General features: G+C 53.2%; 1 protein-coding gene across 1 annotated transcript; it reads right to left on the reverse strand.

The window, feature by feature from the left end:
* Window positions 1–783: 783 nt before the first annotated feature.
* LOC116951025 (SPARC-like) lies at window positions 784–18,916 on the reverse strand. The gene is made up of 8 exons (XM_032969297.2): window positions 18,642–18,916; window positions 8,527–8,614; window positions 7,106–7,220; window positions 6,546–6,664; window positions 5,516–5,673; window positions 5,216–5,328; window positions 4,585–4,679; window positions 784–3,924 (listed from the first exon to the last, which is right to left on the reverse strand). Exons 1-8 carry the CDS (start codon window positions 18,696–18,698, stop codon window positions 3,884–3,886), a joined length of 786 nt encoding a protein of 261 aa, XP_032825188.1. The 5' UTR covers window positions 18,699–18,916; the 3' UTR covers window positions 784–3,883.
* Between the last annotated feature and the right edge of the window lie 926 nt (window positions 18,917–19,842).

Consider the following 19,842-nt stretch of genomic DNA (forward strand, 5'->3'; position numbering starts at 1 on the left):
CTTCAACCACAACCATCAACCACCACCAAGCACCACCGAATGGGACAGATTGCCAAGGCGGTGGCGAGTGTGATTGTGTCCGTTTCGTCAACATGTGAACGTCGGGTCCCCCGGTGTGGCCCCGGGGACAATTCAATAGAGAGTGGAACTGTGTGCTTCTGGGGGGGGGGGGGGGTGGGAGAAAGCCACAAACTTACAGAACAAAAAAAACACGTGCGCGGGTAACGGATGAGTGAGCGGGGTTTAAGGAGATCAAAAGGTTCAACCTCAACAGCGTTTCACGTCAATGGGAACAAATTGAAACGATTGACCAACCTCCCTCCCTGTGGCACGGCACGGCGGTAGGTCCATGTAACGCGGGTGCATTGTACGGGTCGCCGTTGTTGTAAATTAGTTCAGGACGGCTTAGTTTTACGTGTGCAATGTTTGGAAAGCATGTGACAAGGTCGTCGTCATCGATACGCCATCGATCGTCCATCGATTCCAGTGATTCATCATTACCGATTATTTGTCGTAGCCAATGCATCGGTTCGAATCGATTTATCGCGCTCACGGTACAAGAAGCGCATTGTTGTGTGCGCGTGGGGGGTCGATTATTTAACATTTACGCGACTTGTAATGACCCCGGGCGAAGACTGACCGATAACTCAGGGCTGCAGTCGCTACCCACACAAAATAACGATTCAGGGAAATCTGGGACAGGTGACAACACTACACCAGAGTCTATATGTGACTTAAATAAAACACATTATCGAAGGGAATTTCAACTACGGAATCGCAATGTTGAGATGTTTTGGATAGTTGTTTTTATTGCAACGCACGTGACATTAAGGCGTGGTGAAACACGACTTGCGTGATCGCCACGCAGACAGTGCCCATGGTCTGATCACGCACGAGATACACGTTGTTCTGAAATGTACGGATGTCCTCGCATTGCTTGGTGCATCTGATGATGATGTTCCAATTAACCTGTGATCGCATCCTTCCGGTTAACCCAGCCATCGTGGGTCAGGAGCCCAAGGAGTAAGCACGGGATTGTCCATCGTGGCGTATAAATTGAGGCTTGCGAAACTGTTAAGTGATCGTGGAGACGATTGGGATGATGGGATTCGAGGACCTGCTGATGAGCAAGATCCCGATTAATTCCTACAAACTGCATTTGGGAAGTGTTCCATCGCATCTGCCTACAAAGTTCCCGAGAGAAACTCGAGTCACATACTCTGTGCGCGAAATATGTGTTATTCAGACTTGAACAGTAACTTTGAGTGAAATACATTGTGTGAAGGCTGCTCGAGGCAAAGTGATACGATGCAATTAAACTGTCGAGAATTGAATGCGAGGTGGATTTTGAATTGATAATGATCATATTCATATTTTGTTGATCCTGAATGTAATTACTGTGGTCATGTAAATAAAATGTTTTCGGACTAAATAAATATTCCTATATATAAGCATGCTCAATTTTTATAAATATTAATCTTGAAATATATGCTGCTGATGTCTCCGAAATGAATTTGATGACATGAGGCAAGGAAAACGTTTGTCAACTTTAAAGCGCCCAGACTCAAATATTTCTCTAACTGTATATCGCGGATTGCAGCAGTACCGTGGATGGTCATCTGAGCGCACTATGAACCCGGCTCGACCCGAGTTCAACTCCTGGCCGTGGGCAACATCAGTGGAAAGCGATACCCGGAATGGTTTGCGGCTCACCCCTCCTCCCTTTCACCTTTCTCCCGACTTGACCAGCATGGTGAAGTATCCATAATAGAGGTTTTTGGGTTAGTTAAAATGGTGAAGTATGCTCAAACAACACTCCCATGACGGACGCGGAGTGGTGAAGGCCTTCATCCAGCAGGCGATTGACATGTATAATAATACTACTACTACAGTAAATAGATACATATGTATTCGTTAGACGAGGTGTACTGCATAAATGTAACATAGTAAATGCACGCCAGTGATCAAATTCTTAAGAACTAAGCCAACATGGACAATTGGTGTTCTCAACGGACTCGGGCTGACGATCAGTGATGATTTAAAATAATGACTGGAGGTGACTTTGCTCACTGAGAGCCAAAGAGACAACATTTCAATTCTCTGGATTTTGCTTGTCGTCAAATTGGTGACCCCCTGGGGTCGCTCTTGCGAATGAAACCCAGCGTGAATCTCTGGAGATCTCACCCTGCTTCAACTAAAACTTCGTTTACAAGCGAAATTATTTTTTGTTCTTTTTTTTTTTACCATGCAAGGCTCACCGAGCTATACAGCTCTTTTTTTCAGAAGCGACCTGGCTATCACCAATGACAGCTCAACGGAGTGGCTCATCGCCACGTGGAAATGTATAGCAGCAACATTCTCTCTAAACACGCGATGTTGATTCCAAATGTGGAGAGGAAAAATCGGTAGGACCCAGAGAAAAATCCACGTGACCGAGGGGAGAACATGCAAACTCTAAATATACAGCATGCGTCAGATCGAAACCCACGGACCTCCTGTATACCAGGCGAGGTAGTTAACATCTCGCCATTGTGGCGAGATGTCAGTAACACCACTAAACGACACTTCAAATGCCACCGGGTGGGGCCGCACCATCGTTTGCCGTGCACACAGCCGAGCGGTTACCCAAAGACGCGCACAAAAACAACTCGCGTCTCGAGCAGGGGCTATCAGAGCGTGCGTCTTTGCCTCCGCCAGGGAAAAGTGTGTGCCTATGTTGCGCTGCCGATATCCGGGAGTGCGCGTTGGGGAGCGGGTGTGCCTACACCGAGCTCGCCAACAGCACGTGCTACCCTACGCCAAACCAAAAAAAAAATTGTCTGTTGAGGCTATCCGGGGGATTTTTGTCTTTGTCTACATCCCAGCTTCGAACGCAACGCGGATTGAATGGATTACACTGAGGGTCGAGCAGATCTCCGTCGAGTTGGCGAAGGCGGGTTTGCGTCTTGACACCTCCACAAATCTGGCGCCTCAGTTTAGAAGTCGGCTGACCAAAGGATTTCCAGCTGCCCTGCTCTCTCCCGGGATTCCTGCCGGTGCATGAAGATGTATTTAAAACCAGGGGCCGATTCGTCGGGAGACTACAAGCCCATGGTTCATCCCGGGGGGGGGGGGGGGGATGGGGGGGTGTGTCGATAAAGTCACAAACACCACCGTTTGCGTGGGGAAGTCAACAGTGAGTGGTCACTCAATGAATGCAATGAGCTCTCAGTCATAGGCACGTGGAATTACTACCAATGGCTCAGGGCCACCGATGAAGATGGGCGTCACTGAATGCTCGAAGTTGCAGGTGAAGGCGCAGCCCCTGCAAATGCTCGCTCGCGCATACTGCCGGCAGAAGGACCTCCACCAGAGGGAGCTCTAGACAGCTCCGCCCGAGGCTGCTTTTGGCCTACTCTTCCACGCCGTCCAAGGCGCCTTGGAAAAAGGTGAGAGTACCCACACTTTACCCCGCCATACGCGACCTGCCGATCGACTATCTGCGGCGCAAACCATTATGACTCTGCTGGGTGGACGGAGGCAGTGGGGACTGGGAATTTTTAGAAGTTTGCCCAACTTGCCTGTTGTTCAAACCGAGGGGCTATAGAGCAGCGTTCTTCGCTCGTTTTCAGAGGGGGCCCACTTTCGCCGACAAGACGTCAGAGGCCCGCACTAAAGGCCACCAGGGGCCCGCCAGTGGCCCCGCGGAACCTGGCAATGAAGACCACTGGGCTAGCATCTCCTCGAGCAGAGTGTGCGAGCGGGCGGTGTGCAGGAAAACGGCGGAGGAGGTGAATGGTTGTGGGGGGAGGGGGGTGGGGGGTGGGGGTCACACACAGGGGCTGGACGAGGGGGCGAGCGGCACGCTGCAGAGGATCCCTCGCTCAGCTCGGCGACAGCTCCCTCACGACTCGATCCACTCCCCGCCTGGACCCATCTTCTTTGCTGCGGCACAGCAACACGCAACGCCCGCAATGGCACTCTTAAGCGCGACTCGTCACCGCACACGGAGTAGACGTAATCGATGAACAATAACGACCCTGCGTTCCAAGACACAGGTGGGTTTTTTAACGGAGTTTTCGCAACCGCTTTTTCGTCCGCGATTTTTTTTTTGTGTGCGCGACGCTTCGACCAACGTGGCTGGTTTTCTCGAGGGCACTTCGCTAACAGTAAGGCAATTTTTTTTTGGACCCGAGTTTCACTCGCATTGTATCATCATTACGAGAGTTATCGTGAAACCCACCACCCCCTCCCACCCCTCCTCCACGTTATTGACAGAGGGCCAGACAGATGCACAGACAGATAAACAGAGGCAGTGGCGAGATGTAATCTCTCTCGCCTGGTATACAGGAGGTCGTGGGTTCCATCCTGACCCTGACTCATGTATATTTGGAGTTTGCGTGTCCGGGTCCACCGGTTTTTCCCTCCACGTGTACAGAAATGCCTTCAGAGTACGTGGCCGCTATTTATTTCCACACGACAAGCCAATTCGTCGAGCTATCACGAGTGGCCAGGTCGCCTTTGAAAAAGGCGCCGTACAGCTCAGCGGGCCTTGCCTAGTGAAAGTTAGACAGTCGAGATCAGCCGTTGGGCCGGAGCACTTACACATGAAGGTCTCGTACCAACTCTCAGATCGCTCCACCAGGCAGCTTGTCCACTCCTCCTCCGAGATCATCTTATCGTCGTCCTTGTCACATGACCTGCCCACGCACACAACAAAGATAAAGGGCATAGACCCCCCACCCCCCACCCGTAGAACGTTAAAATACCTCTCGGGGAAAGTGCCGTCAGCGAGCGCCTATGAGGGCCGGCACGGCACACGAGGGGGTGGGTGGCCAGCACCACTCCCGGCCGCCTTTATCTCCCTAGTGGCGATGTTTACACACCGCACCAGGTACTCATTTGATGTCGGTGGGGGGGGGAGGGGAGCAGAGATTGCAGGGATGTGATACAAGAACGCAGGTGAGAGATAGGTGATATGGAATGCAGGATCGAGGGAAAAGACGGGAGGAATGAGACGTTGGAAGGAATTGAATGGGTGCAAGGTGTTGGAATGTTTGGAGGCGGTAGGGATTGGAGGGATGGGGTGGAGGGGTTAGGATCTGCGATGGGATAGCAAGGATGAATGGGATGGGATACAAGAGAGTCGTGAGAAAGGATGGGCGGCAGGAGAGATGGAAGGGATACGAGGGAGTCAAGGATGGGTGCGAGCGAGTGAAGAAGGGATGCGTGGCACCGGAAGAACTGCTCGGCGCAGTGCTCGAGGGGCATGAGGCGAAAGCGGAGGTCCTTGATGTCACGGCGGCTCAGCTCGCCGTCTCCCTCGCGATCCAGCGTCGCAAACTTCCACTGCAACCACGCGGCCCGCAAGCACGGGGTTAGGGGTGGGGGGGGAGGAGGTGGGTGGAGGTGCGGAGCTGATATTCCATGTCAAACAAAAACATAATTCAACGCCATTCAACAAAACAGCAGCACGTTTTTTTTGTTTTTGTTTGCAGGTTTCAAGAGATGGGAGCACTCAACCCCCCCCGCTCACCGCGGCGAGCAGCGTGCGCTGCTGCTTGTCGAGCGTCGCCTGCGAGGAGCTGGGGTCGACGGTGCCGAATGCGTCGATCTCCTTGAGGTGCAGGAACCACTCGAGCAGGCGGAACGGGAACTGGCCGCCCTCGGCGTCCGAGCACGCGCCCTGCCTGGCTGCACGGGGGGGGGGGGGGGGGGGGGCACGGGGTGACCACGGGGTGACCACGAGGGCACCACGGGGTGACCACGGGGGGACCACGGGGTGACCACGGGGGGACCACGAGGGCACCACGGGGTGACCACGAGGGGACCACGAGGGCACCACGGGGTGACCACGGGGTGACCACGAGGGCACCACGAGGTGACCACGGGGTGACCACGAGGGCACCACGGGGTGACCACGGGGTGACCACGGGGGGACCACGAGGGCACCACGGGGTGAACCACGGGGTGACCATGGCGAGGGCCGCGTGCAGCACGGCCTCAGCAGTGGAGATCTCTAGTGCAGACTCTAGAGTAAGAGAGCTATTATAGAGCACAAGGACAAAGATCCGCCCGTATAGCCTCTAACTGACTGTTGGGACAAGTGCTGTTAAGCGAGCACCGATGAAGGCCGGAACAGCACACGAAGGGGAGGGTTGGCCAGCATCACGCTACCCTAACGCTCCCCACGTGCACACACGCACAGACACACAGACACACAAACAAAGACAAAGATCCCCCATATAGCCTGTAACAGACTGTAGGGGCAAGTGCTGTTAGCGAGCACCTATGAAGGCCAGAACGGTACACGAGGGGGTGGGTGGCCAGCACCACGCCCGACCGCCTTTGTCTCCCTAGTGGCGATGTTTACACACCGCACCAGGTACTCATTTGAGGCTGATTCGACCTAGGGGAGGCCCGGGACCGGTTCAGATAATCGTCACTGGTGTTGGTCGTGAGCGGGAATCGAACCCGGGTCGCCAGGTTCATAGCGCAGCGCGCTAACCGCTACACTATCGCTCCCCACACAGACACACACACACACACAGACACGCATGCCCCACCTATGCACTCGCCGTAGTAGGAGATGCCGATTCGTCTGCGCCTCCTGCACGCCTCCTTGTACAGCAGGCACGCGTTGTCGTACTGCCGCCCGTACGCGCTGCAAACAGCCTTCTGCTCGCTGTACCACGCACGGCACGGCACGGACCTTGTGTTGAACTTCTTTCAGCACCGGGCGTCAGCCAACCGTGCTAATCGGTTGGCTGCGTACGGGAGGGAGCGCAGCGGGCGTCAGCCTCACATGACCATGAGCCAACTGCGCCCCCTACGACAGCAGCGTCACGTGGGCCACCTGGGCCAGCCTTCAAAGGGCACCAGACCTGGGCCGTACGCATCTATGTTGAACTTCTTACGCACCATGCGTAGCCGACCGTGCTAATGGGAGGTGCGGTGGGGGGGGGGGGTGACGACAATATGAACACAAAAAGCAGTTCTAAAGAAGTTAGATGGCCACATCTAACTTCTTTAGAACTGCTTTTTGTGTCCCTGTGCATTGTGAATCGATCATGAATTCTGCACCCCCAACCCCCGACGAGTGATCACATGCAGGAGTCTAACTTACCCGGGGCAAGTCTTAGGACACATGCATTTGGGGATGCGTGTGCCGTTCTCCGTGGTCACCACGTGGCACACGGATCCCGCAGGTTTCCGGCACTTCATCAGCCGGCACAGCTGCTCTGCACACACCGACAAGACAAAGATCCCCCTATAGCCTTTACCAGACTGTTGGGGCAAGTGTTGTGAGCGAGCGCCTTTGTCTCCGCAGCACTGACGTTTACATACCGCACCAGGTACACATTTATAAGGCTACGTCGACCTAGAGGAGGCCCATGGACGGTTAAAATATTCGCCGCTATTATTGGTCGAGAGCGGGAATCAAACTCGGGCAGCTGAGTTCATAGGGCAGTGTGCTACCCACTACACTACCGCTATTTATATATAGACACACACGTGTTCCTGCAAGCCTACAGAAATGGAAATACTAAGAACAATGATTAATTACAACCCTTTTGCCAATTTGCTTCTGGATGACAGCCTCTCCACGCTGTGGGATTATTTGACCATACTTCACCAGGCTGGTCAGTGCGGATCGATGAAGGTGGGACGCATAGACCGAGCAGTGGTACCATCCAACAATTAAATTCGCTGCACTGCCCTGTGCTGCCAATGTGTGTAGCCCCGCAGCAGCCTATAGCAACCCGTTTCATACTCGGTGGTCTGGCAAGATCGTATGCATTGAAAACGATATGGCCATGGGCATAGATGTGTATAATAATAATCATAATGTATAGTCCTTTGCCTCTCCACTGCTGGACGAAGGACTTCTTCACACCGTGTCGGTCATGACCATACTTCACCACGCTGCTCAATAGGCATTGGCAAAGGTGGCGATTGGCTCGGGGTCGCGGGATCCCGGCACCGCGCCAGACGTCACTTTTGCCACTGATGTTAGCCGTGGCCGGGAGTCGAACTCCGGATTTGCTGGGGTTGACAGTGCAGGGCGCGATCCGTGGCCACGGCCTCATGGAGATAATTCCTCTCTGGCTAACGTGCTGGGAGTGTTTGGATTCTTGAGCCGATCGGTCTCCTGCGAGGTTATCCAAAATGAACGTGAAAAATCGTGCCCGAGTTTGAGCGGTTGCCAAGTCAACATTGTTCTCAGTTTTATCGTATTGCGCAATACGCCGAGGTGAGTAAATGTGTGTGGGGGAGGGGTGCGGTGGTGTAGCCGTTAGCACGAACCCGGCAACATGAGTTCGATCCCTGTTCACGGCCAAAAACAACAACAACAACAACAGTGGTGATTATCCTAAGCGGTCCTGGGGGCCTCCTCTAGGTCCACTCAGCCTGAAATGCGTCACCCGCTGCGGTGTGTGTGTAAGCATCAGCACTGGGGAGACAAAGGCGGCCGGGCGCGGCGTCTGTGTCTACGAGTGGCGCAGTGAGATCGGCAGTCCCTCCCCAGGAGCCGCCCCCGGTTACCTGGATCGGTGCGGCCGTAGTACGGCACGAGACGGCCGCCTGCATTGGCGAGGGCACGGTCCCCGTTCGTGACCCTCCCTGCGGAGCCCTGGCACACAAGGGGGCATGGGGATATTGGCATCGCGGTGGCATGGGAACGTGGAGACAGGTGGCATGGGAACGTGGAGACAGGTGGCATGGGAACGTGGAGACAGGTGGCATGGGAACGTGGAGACAAGTGGCATGGGAACGTGGAGACAGGTGGCATGGGAACGTGGAGACAGGTGGCATGGGAACGTGGAGACAGGTGGCATGGGAACGTGGAGACAGGTGGCATGGGAACGTGGAGACAGGTGGCATGGGAACGTGGAGACAGGTGGCATGGGAACGTGGAGACAGGTGGCATGGGAACGTGGAGACAGGTGGCATGGGAACGTGAAGACAGGTGGCATGGGAACGTGGAGACAGGTGGCATGGGAACGTGAAGACAGGTGGCATGGGAACGTGGAGACAGGTGGCATGGGAACGTGGAGACAGGTGGCATGGGAACGTGGAGACAAGCGGAGAAGGCGGAGGACGTGGCAGCACGGGTTTGTCTACGCGCGGTGCAAAACGAAGTTCAACGCACGTGGAGGCATTGGGACAAGGGGACACGGGGACGTGGGGACACAGCGGCAAAGAGGACTCAGGGTATGAGGACACGGGGGACACAGGGGCATGGGGAGATAGGCATACGGGGACAAGGGGCATGGGGACAGGGGGGCATGGGGGCATGGGGGGTACGGCGAGATGGGAACAGGGGGGAAAGGGGTTGCGTGGACAGAGGGACATGGGGATTTGCTCACGTGATAGTGGGGTGGCACAAGGGGTTAAATTCAGTTGCGTCTCTCTGGCTCAGCAACAGCACGGCGGAATGTTTTTTTCTCGCAATGGCACGTGACGCTTACTCCAGTCCAGTCGCGACTCGGAATATACTCGGTGAGAAATTAATCCGAGCCGACGCTCGACTTCTGTTAACAGTCTACCCCCCCCTCCCCCCCCCCGAGCGAGTGGTGTAAATTCCACATTCCCACAGCAGGGCCCACTCTATCCATAAGACCACGACTGCCTTCCCGAGAAAGTGGCACCCATTTGATCGACCACGGGATTTGAATCCGCAACTTTATGATTGTGCACGACGCGGTTTCACCACCGCACCACTTGCCTTCCACTGATACATCATCGTCATCTTCATCATCAGCCATGGTCTGTCCACTGCTGGACAACGGCTGCTGATTACCCGGCCAGCTTGGGTGGCCTCCGCTGCCCAATCCGCCTCGCAGCCCAGATCTGGCACGTGGAACATTTTCGTCTTCCATAATACAGGTTGTTTTTTTGGGGTCAGATCGCGTACATATCTAAATGTGTCGTTAAACCCGCCACCACCCGACACAGCAAATTAGCCAAGGGTTGTCACGTAAACAGAACGTGGCCAATTCGTCACTAAGTGCAGCAACACCGGTGTGTTGGAGAGCCAAGCCACAACATTTACAATCTGAGTACGACGTTTCTAACCCCCCACAAAAAGCCTGTATTATGGATGACATTGTTCGCGAAAGCCTCCGTGAAAAACATTTTCATCTGTTTGGCCCCTTTGAAGGTTGGCCGGACGTGGCCAACATTGGGAGAACGACGCCACCGCCTGTGCAGGACGATGCCGGCTTACGGTCACGCGACGCTGATGAATCCCTTCGCCGTGACGGATCACTGGTCCTGGTTCCCACGTTGCCAACGGGCGGAAGGAAAATAATTGAGACTGTTCTGAGGACCGGCCAAATGTTTGTGGCATTTCCATAAATCAATGTTTAATATTGCCACCATCATACTCATTTCGGCCATGATCAATTCACTGCTAGATGAACACCTCCCCCATGCTATTGTCATCCGATGCCACAACCGATCTCACTCCGGCTCACAAAACGTATTTCATCGCTCCATCTCGGCGGTGGTTGGCTAGTGGGTGTATTCCCCGCTCTGGTTGCAATTCGATCACCGGTTCCGTCCGTTGGTTATCATCCCTAATAAGTGCCACGGTGGCTAGGAGATGTTAACTTCCTCGCCTATTATACAGCAGGATGTGGGTTCGATCCCGACCCTGACGCCTGCTGTATATTTGGAGATTGCACGTTCTCCCCATGGTGGTGTGGATTTTTCTCCGGGTCCTCCGTTTTTTTTCTCCATATTTAAAAAAAACACGCGTTCAGAGTATGTGGCTGGGGTACATTTCCACGCGATAAGCCACTTCGTTGAGCTATCATTTGTTATAGCTAGGCCGCTTCTGAAACAGAGATGTGTAGCCAAGTGGCGTTACCTGGTAAAATACAAAATAATATTAGTTGTTTTGACAATATGTGAAACTGATTGGTCCACACCAGAGAGAGCTTTCTTTAGAGCCTAGTCTCAAACAGTTAACAGTTACCACTGTTTGAGCCTAGGCTCTAAAGAAAGCTGTCTCTGGTGTGGACCAATCAGTTTCAAAGACAATGCACATGCTGTCAGAGCATGTTTTTTTCTTTGCACGTTCACCACAAGTATATGTGGTTAATGCAGTGACATGATTCCTTGCAAAGGTATCAGTTCGGTGTTTTAACATCTTAACACACGGTTTTATTACCAGAAAAAGGAAAATCCTATTATCATAACATCACGTCGGTTACAGGCAGTGGGAGGGGATTTAAGAAATCTGCATGCACCGTTGTTACAAATTCCGCGCTGGGAGATGGATTCAATACCAGCGACCTCTGGATTGCAAATCCACGCCGTGCAAACCGTCACAGCACGGACGCACGCAATAGCCCCACAGCAGGCCACGCGGAGTGGCAATAACAATAAATAAAAAGCAATGGACACAAGAAGTCGGTCCACTAATTTTACCACGCCGTCCACAAAAGGCAACGGGGCCTTCAAGGGATCGAGGGATTTGAAAGCAAGCTGGGCACAGCGTCAGCTAAGGGGTTGCGTGGCTGTAACGAGATATCACGTGGCATCACAAGGCAACTTTCTTTCCCACACCCTCCCAGATTCCCCCCTTCGCCTCCCCTCCGCTCGTTTTATTCCTGTTATGCTATCGGCTGAATGTCATGAAATACATAATCCATTGGGAATGATCGCAGGGATGTGCTTCGCCCACCACCCCCCAGCATCCTCCCAGCTTCCCCCCTCCCCCCACCCCCCCCAGCTTCCCCCCTCTCCCCCAGCCCCCCCCCCTCAGCTTCCCCCCCCCAGCACCCCCACCACCCCCGTGTGGCAGACAGCGGCTGAAGCTTCACACGATTTACCCAGTCAACATCTTTCAAGTGGCCTTGTTAATCTCCACGCAGCAGAATGCAGCCACACGCTTCCCGCACACTCTGCTCTGGGATAGCTCGTTTGTTGCACGATGGTCAGAACTCACGGCGGGAATTTAGCCACATTAAGTGCAAAAACGAAATGTGGCCTCATGGGCTAATGGTTGTTGGTTTGTTTGGTGCAGTCATTGATGTCCACAGGCTGAGACTATCAACTTTCTAACGTGTGATTGAAAAAATGTTCTTTATTATTTAATGCGATGAAACAAATCCTTGTATTAAAAAAAAACATTTATGCTATTATTATTATTATCATCATCATCATCATCTAAAACCCACCAAGATCGTGCTGAATTTACTTTATACAAAATAAGATTCTGCCCTATTAGTACCTATCATTGCTAGAAATGTTGGAGGTTGTGACTGGAATATGGCAGTGAAATGTTGTGAGATGTCATTGTGAAGAAGAGCTTCTGAAGTACGTATGTACCTGTGTTGAACTTCTTTCCCACCGTACGTAGCCAACCGTGCTAATCAGAGGTGTGGGGGAAGGACAACAAACTGAACACACAAAGCAGCTCTAAACAAAATGAGTTTTCATCCTCGATTTAAAAGTGTACAGATCCAGTGGCTTCCTACTATCGGATGAAAGAGCGTTCCAGACGGCCGCCGAAACGCATCGAAGATCGCGCGATGCGGTGACCACCGCCTTTGTTTGATGGACGGTCAAAAGCCGCTGTGAGGATGACCGGTTTTCGCGTGATGGTTTTATGGTCCTTGACGAGATGAGCGAGGTACTGTGGTTCATTCGTGATGGGTGGTGGAGGCGGGGTGTAGTATAGCGAAGGAGAAGGGTAAACAGCTTGCAAGTTGGGTATAGAATGTGGCAGTAAAGCTAAAGGTACAATCATGAAGAGGAGGTTCCGCTGGTTGGGACTCGTGGTGCAGGGAGGTAGGAGGAGGGAGGAGGATGAGGAGGAGGAGGTCACCAAAGTGGGCATTGGAGTGACATCCAGAGTTCGGTGACCAAATTGGGCATTGGAGTGACATCCAGAGTCCGGTGACCAAGGGGAAGACCTAAACCGAGGCGGTGCTGATGGATGAATGTACCTCAGAGGTCAGCCATCAGCTTTGCAGCAGCTGCGGGCTCGAGCGCTATGGACGGAATCCATGGGCAGGTTACGGTGCCGTCAACAGCATTCAGGGCGTGAGTCGCAACGACCTCCTGACCTTCGGCCACGCGAATGATTCGACCGCTAAAAAGTCAATGAAACCGACGCAGGGCACTCCGTCACTTTTAAGCCACGGCAAAAAAAACCCCTCAACGATAGGAGTTGGCGCTCAAGGGATCGATGTGTGGATAGATGAGGAACGGGGGAAGGGTTGTGCAGGCAGACAGTTGGGGGGGGGGGTGGATGGATATGTTAGGAGAAAGTGAGAGAGATGGGGTGGATGGGGAGAGAGGAGTGAGAGGTGGGAGTGAAATGGAGAGGGAGTGTGTGTAGAGAGATAGAGGTGGGGGCGATGGAGTGAGGGGAGTGAGGGAGGGGACATGACGTGGTGTTTGGAGGCACGGGCTCTCGACAGCTGTTGGTAGTCCAGAGAATGGCGACGTGAAAATTGAAATCTGATCGAGCGCAGAAAATAAACAGCGGAGAGAATCCCACAGCCGCCTCGCGGACCAGAGAGAGCGAGAGAGAAAGAGATGGAACGACGCGATCATCCGTCCTCCCTACGCCGTTCGGATTCAAGGCGCCGTACGCATCAACCAAATTAGCCACTGTGGTTTGGACTCTCTCATCAGAGCTGGGACGGCGACGCCGTGGTGGTTTCGTCCTCCTCGGTGCGCGCGTCCAAAGCGACGCCGTTTCTGCAACTTTAGGCACTCACGTTCGAGATGACACCCGCCCACACGCGCAAGGAGTTAAAGCAGATGCTCCAGCTGCTCGGGGAGGCCTTCGTTCAAGCAGTGGATCGATCATGGCTGTCGATGATGATCTTATTATGCGTCTTGTCGTACGGCTGCTGATCGCAGACGCAGAGCAACACAACTACAATTTCGCATTCAGGTGGTCAGGGCCCAGACAACCGCGTCAGGAGGCAGCGGAGTTAGTGGCATCACCATCGCTGCGGTGGTCTCCTTCGTGTATATCTGCGTCTCGGACGCTGCGTGGTTGCGTGTCGTGCGGTCTGTTCTGGACAGCCACAGTCGCAAGCCGGAGATGACTAACGCCGATGACCGAACTGTCGACCATATTCTTGGACGCGCAAAATCGCGATCCGTTCCATGCAGAGGACGGTTTGAACCTCGACACGCGTCCACATTAACCTCAGCGCGCGCTGGGTTCGCACCTACAACCCGCACAGCTCCAGGGAGATCTCATTTCAGCTGCAGCTGTCCGGGGCAGCGACGCAGAATTGTTGTTCCCACCCAATCGTATCGCGTTGTTGCATTGGTTGTTTTTTGTAACGTTCTTAACCGCCCCTACTGAACATCTGTGAAAAAGGAGCTTATTAGCTCATCGGATTCCTCTCCAGTTTAAGTACAGATTATCATTCTCCTGGAGACCGTTCCACGATAAATTGAGCTCTGCACACCGTGACACCGACATCACTCTCCTTCCTGGCTTCACTCCACCGACATCACTCTGCTTCCTGGCTGTTTCCACGCCCCTCATATCATGATTATTATTACAGGGATCATTTAAAAAAAATGTTGGCTGCGAAGTTGCGCAATGTGTGTGTGTGTGGTGATTTCCTGCTGCTTGCTACTCCTGTAGGGGAGCCCTCCCCCCCCCCACCCCCCACCACATCGACCCCCTCCGTGCCTCCGACGTAAAAGGCAGCAGCCGTCCACGCTGCTTCTGGCAGGTTCGCCAGAACGACGGCGGTCTATGAATAGCCTCGATTTTTTTTATTGGCAGCTCACATCGGGGCAGAAGCGTTAACACGGGGGGGTGGGGGTGGGGGGGGGGGCAAAGAGAGAAAGGGAGAGAAGCGAGAGTGAGTGGAGAACAGGGGGGGGGGGGAGTAGAGAAAGGTCCCCAACACGATCACCACGCAGCATTTCAGGCCGCCGGGGGCACCCATGAATGTCGGCACGGTGCCCAAACGCACGCGCGCGCACGCAGCCCGTGGGTCACGCGCGTCGCTCGCGGCGGTGCGCGAATTCAAAAGATTTCAGAAGCGCCGCGCGGTTGACAAACAAGGGCATTCCCCCCCCCCCCCCGCCGCATTGGCATCAACTCGCGAACCGCCCGCACGTTAAACGCTGTCGGCAGCAGCGGCGGCACGTGAAAAACCAACACCGCGGTGGAGTGGGGGGCGGCGGGGTGGGGTGTCGCCGCCACCGCTGTGTGACCGCGGCAAACGGAGCCAGCCAGCGTCATGTGTCGGGAACCGGGTATCCAATTAGCGCCGCCGAGCTCCAATGTTGGCTTGGCTCTTCGCGCCGCAAACAACACAAATAAAAAATAAACTTGGGGGGGGGGGGCGCCGCGGCCTCCAGGGGGTGCCAACCGCTCGGCGTTTGCCCAGGAATCGTTTCTCTTTCGCCCCCCCTCCGGGTCGTGAATTTCGCGCGTGGCTGAGATGTAGGGCCACCGCTGTGGCAAAAATGTCCATTGATGTTTACCGTGTAGGTCACGGAGTGGGAGGGGGGGGGGGCGTTCTGACCGTAGGTTCACCGCCGTGCCGGGTCATTAGATTGAGTCTTCGTGAACCACCCACCCCCCTCTTTTACAGAGACGAACAGACGGACGGGCAGAGCCTACTCACATGCCAACGTTGCAGAAAATTACTTGAAAACTATCATCATCATCACCACCACCATAAACAAAGACAAAGATTCCACGTATATCCTTAACAGCGCCTATGAAGGCCGACACGGCACACGAGGGGGTGGGTGGCCAGCACCACGCCCGGCCGCCTTTGTCTCTCTCGTGGCAATGTTCACACATCGCACCAGTTACTCATTTGAATCATTTGGCGGGACCCCGGGGGCCCGCAAAAATCAGGTCAATAATTATTATTTTTCAGTCCGCCCCACTCGTGATCCCGCCAGCAACGCGCCGCCCGCCCAGACTCGCACCAACAAGCGCCAGCAGCAGCAGGCGGCGATCGACACGATGGGCGCCACCCCACCGGCCAAACGCAAGCCCAGGGGGCGTCTGCCGCAGTCGCGCGCGGCGACGAGGCCCTCCCGTCAGCCGTTGATCCTCAGCTTCTTTGCCAAGGCGAGCCCGCCGCCCCCCCCAGGCAGTGAATTTAACGTGTTTATGTAATTTTTCAACTTTTTACGAAACTTAGTGCCCCGAGTAGCTCTCGAAGAGGCCAATCGATTGAAACTAGTTTTGTTGTCGGTAAGGCAAGACTCGTGTCGCTACGCGGTTTTTCCCACCCAGGGGCAGTGATGGGATCCCGGGGTTCCGCTAATTGCTTCATTTGAGGCTGAGTCGACATAAGGGAGGATCAGGACCGGTTCACGTAATCGTCACTGGTGTCGCCAGGTTCGTAGCGCGGCGCGCTAACCGCTACACTCCCGCTCCCCATCATCATCATCACGTGACGCACACAATGCATACGGCTCACTCCTGCCGACTCTTGGGGCCATCGTGTGGCTTAAGAAGACCTCCCGATGAGACCTCCCTCGGTGGTCATTGCTGTGTTTTAACTTTTTGTGCTGCCCGATTGCATTTCATAAAAAATTTTTTACATGACATGTTTCTTTATGGGAACGCAGCAAAAAAAGGTCACTGCTTGCGAGGGCATTCTCACAAGGCTCTAGTAAAATAATGAATTTGCTTGGGAACTGTGTCCCACCACCACATCAGGGAAAAAAAAGCAATTCCTCTGCGAAATGTCTTGGCAGCGCCGATGCCATGTAAGGAGCCAGTGGTGTTTTCTAATCAGAGCTAATGAACCCACATACCTCCCTAATGATTGTTTAGCAAAGCGAGCCACATTGTATATCAGGGACCCTGCATTGGCAATTTTGTGTAAACAAATTTTTTCCACTTTAAATGTGATCTTAATTTATTATTAGAGTTGTGGTCGTGATTTAATGGGGCTTGTTCCACGGTACACTGCTTTGATTTGGTGAAGTGAATGCTTTGGTAAAACTCTATTTTTTTTATTTTATTTTACCAGATAAGGCCCAATGAGCTATATACGGCTCTTTTTCAGAAGCGACCTCGCCACAAATGATAGCTCAATGAAGTGGCTTATCGCGTGGAAATTGATAGCAGCCAAATACTGAAAACGCACGTTGATTCTAAAAGTGGAGGGGGAAAAAAAGCGGAGGACCCGGAGAAAAATCCACGCACCAAACAGGGAGAGAGAAAAACACGCAAACTTCAAATATACAGCAGGTATCAGGGTCGGGTTCGAGCCCACGACCTCCCGCGAGGCGGTTAACATCTCGCCACCGAGACGCCACGGTGCCCGGTAGACCTGGGTTGTTGGACTGTCACAGGGGCACCCATACCAAGGCAAGGTGCCCCCCTTCACCAGCCAGTAGCGACAGACGGTGGAGCGAGTCCGGGCCAAACCAACCACAGCCGTGAGAGGTGGCGAGACAGGGGGGCTTGTGGAGGAGGCCTTCATCCAGCAGTGGATTGAGCATGGTTTGGCAATGATGATGATGCATGTCGCTTGTATGAACGATCAATAATCACGCGACGACTCGATGAATAATATATCGTGAGCGTAATAATGCGTTTAAATAGATTGTTACATGGCCAGTTAAAATACTTTAGAAATATATAAATCATAAACTAAGCATCTCTCCACAAAAAAAAACAAATGATTTAAGCTGGAGCCCGATTTTGTCTTCTCCAGATTATATGATTCCCTTCCCCTACATGCGGTTAAAGGTACGAGTGAGGGGAGCATCTTATAATCTGTGTGTATGTATGTACATTTAACTTATTTCGCACCGTACGTGGCCAACTGCGCTGGTTGCGTGTTGCATTGCAGTGCGAGTTATGATCAGGAGGATACGGTAGTTGCTCAAATTAAGTAACCCATCACATTTGTTCGCACAGAATCTGGAACCCTGTAAGAAGATGTATAGCATGTGTCAGACAAAAGTCCTTCTTTCGGAGTAGAGACGCTGGGTTGTAGTTGAATAATGAAGCTCGAACTTTACACTGAAGGGCTTGGAAACTACAGCGGTGGTGGTGGTGGTGGCGTCGATCATGGGGGTAATGACCATGATTACATTGCTGCTGCAGATAACGATACAGTAAACGGCTTCCTATCATCCCTGATCTGATCTGATCCAACAACGACCGTATGTTCCAGATTATAAGATGAACCGGAAAGTAAGACGCAACCCCCGAACTTGTGCCCGGTGTCAACAAAGTTATAAAAATTTGGTCAGACACACACACACAGACAAAGACTCCCACCCGTATAGTGTTTTAACAGACTGTAGGGGCAAGTGCTGTTTGCGAGCACCCACGAAGGCCGGAACGGTACAGGAGGGGGTGAGTGGCCAGCACCACGACCGACCGTCTTTGTCTCCCCAGTGGCGATGTTTGAGCATAGGACCAGGTACTCATTTGAGGCTGAGTCGTCCTACGGGAGGCCCAGGACTGGTTCAGATAATCGTCACTGGTATTGGTCGTGAGCGGGAATCGAACTCGGGTAGCCCGCTTCGTAGGTCAGACAAACAAACGCACGTATACACTTACTCGATTTTAAGTCCCACCCACGCCTTTTCTGTTCCAATACAGACGGGGTAAAGTGCGTCTTATAATCCTGATGAATATGGTTGGTGGACGGTATAGTGTCACCAAGACGACCCACCGATTGCGCGTGAAGACAGAGGAGGCAGGCCAGCAATAGACCGCGCGCAGGAGACATGATCGCTTCTCTCCAGCAGCAGAACCCTCTCCCGCCACCCTCCGCTCTCGTCCACCTCCTCCTTCCACTCACTCCCCACGTGGCCTCTCACAGCGCCCCGGTCCTTCGCGTGGCCCTTTTCCTTCCCTCCTCGACTCCCGCTCTCGAAATCTCCGCTCGCTCGCTCGCGTCGTCCTCTAAGAGAGGACACGCAGGGGGGTAGGAGAGCGGAGAGGAGGAGGAGGGAGGCGGAGAGCGAGGGGGAGGGCGGGGGGATTAGTGGAGGAGGGAGTGGGCGAGCCGATGGGTTGACCAGGGATGGGAAGGGGTGGGGGCGGTGGGGGTTAATTTCTCGTGGAATTTTGGTCCAGGGACCTCCAACCCCTCCGAACGGTGTACATTGAGGAACGTGCTGAGTGAGTATTTGTTGATTTGTGGTTCGTGCACCACTGCCAACGCAGCATCAGCAGCATCACCGGCATACAGGATACAGGGTGGTATCTATGGGACCTTTTTTTAAGCCAAGTATCAAAATAATGCAACAATATAACAATAGGTTTTTACCCTTCCTGGCAATAAAACAGGAGGTGATAAGATTTGCAAACACCAAATAGAAACCATTTGCAAGGCATTGAGTCTCCATTAAGCACACACAGTGGTGAACATGCAAACAAACATGCTCTGATAATTTCTGCCTTGTCTTTGAAACTGATTGACCCACACCAGAGACAGCCTTCTACATGGTCTTGTCTCACCAGTGTTAGACCATAGGGTGGTCCAGGTGTCTTGTGTCCCCATTTAAATCACTGAAACTTCACATATATATTGAAAGTAAGGTGTATTTAAAACAGAAATTAATTTGCGATGTAAAAAAAAATGTTCGGGGCCAATAAAATTGGCGAGGGGGTCACAGTACATCTGGACCAGCCTGTACTTTGCGTTGTTTATTTAATTATCTTCATACGTGACAATTGCGTATTATAATTCACATGCAAATAACTCGATTGGGATGACACTGAGCAATAATCGCCCCACCCCCACCCACTCACCCCGCCATCAACTCACTCCCACCCCCACGAACACCACCACCCACTCACCCCCCTCCACCCACTCACCCTCTCCACCCACCCACCCACTCACTCACCCCCCCACCCACTAACCCCCC

This window comes from Petromyzon marinus, chromosome 41 (genome assembly GCF_048934315.1).
Source record: "Petromyzon marinus isolate PM22_M1 ecotype Great Lakes invasive population chromosome 41, UKy_Petmar_22M1.pri1.0, whole genome shotgun sequence".
Classification (NCBI taxonomy): Eukaryota; Metazoa; Chordata; class Hyperoartia; order Petromyzontiformes; family Petromyzontidae; genus Petromyzon; species Petromyzon marinus.

What these genes read in the sequence shown, in the direction of transcription:
- LOC116951025 (XM_032969297.2), bottom strand. Translation starts at nt 18,698, where the DNA reads ATGTCTCCTGCGCGCGGTCTATTGCTGGCCTGCCTCCTCTGTCTTCAC. An exon ending in TGTCCTAAGACTTGCCCCGG is followed by an intron (nt 6,665 to 7,105) that starts GTAAGTTAGACT and finishes TGCGTGGTACAG; the next exon opens with CGAGCAGAAGGCTGTTTGCA. An exon ending in TTGGTACGAGACCTTCATGT is followed by an intron (nt 3,925 to 4,584) that starts GTAAGTGCTCCG and finishes GCTGTGCCGCAG; the next exon opens with CAAAGAAGATGGGTCCAGGC.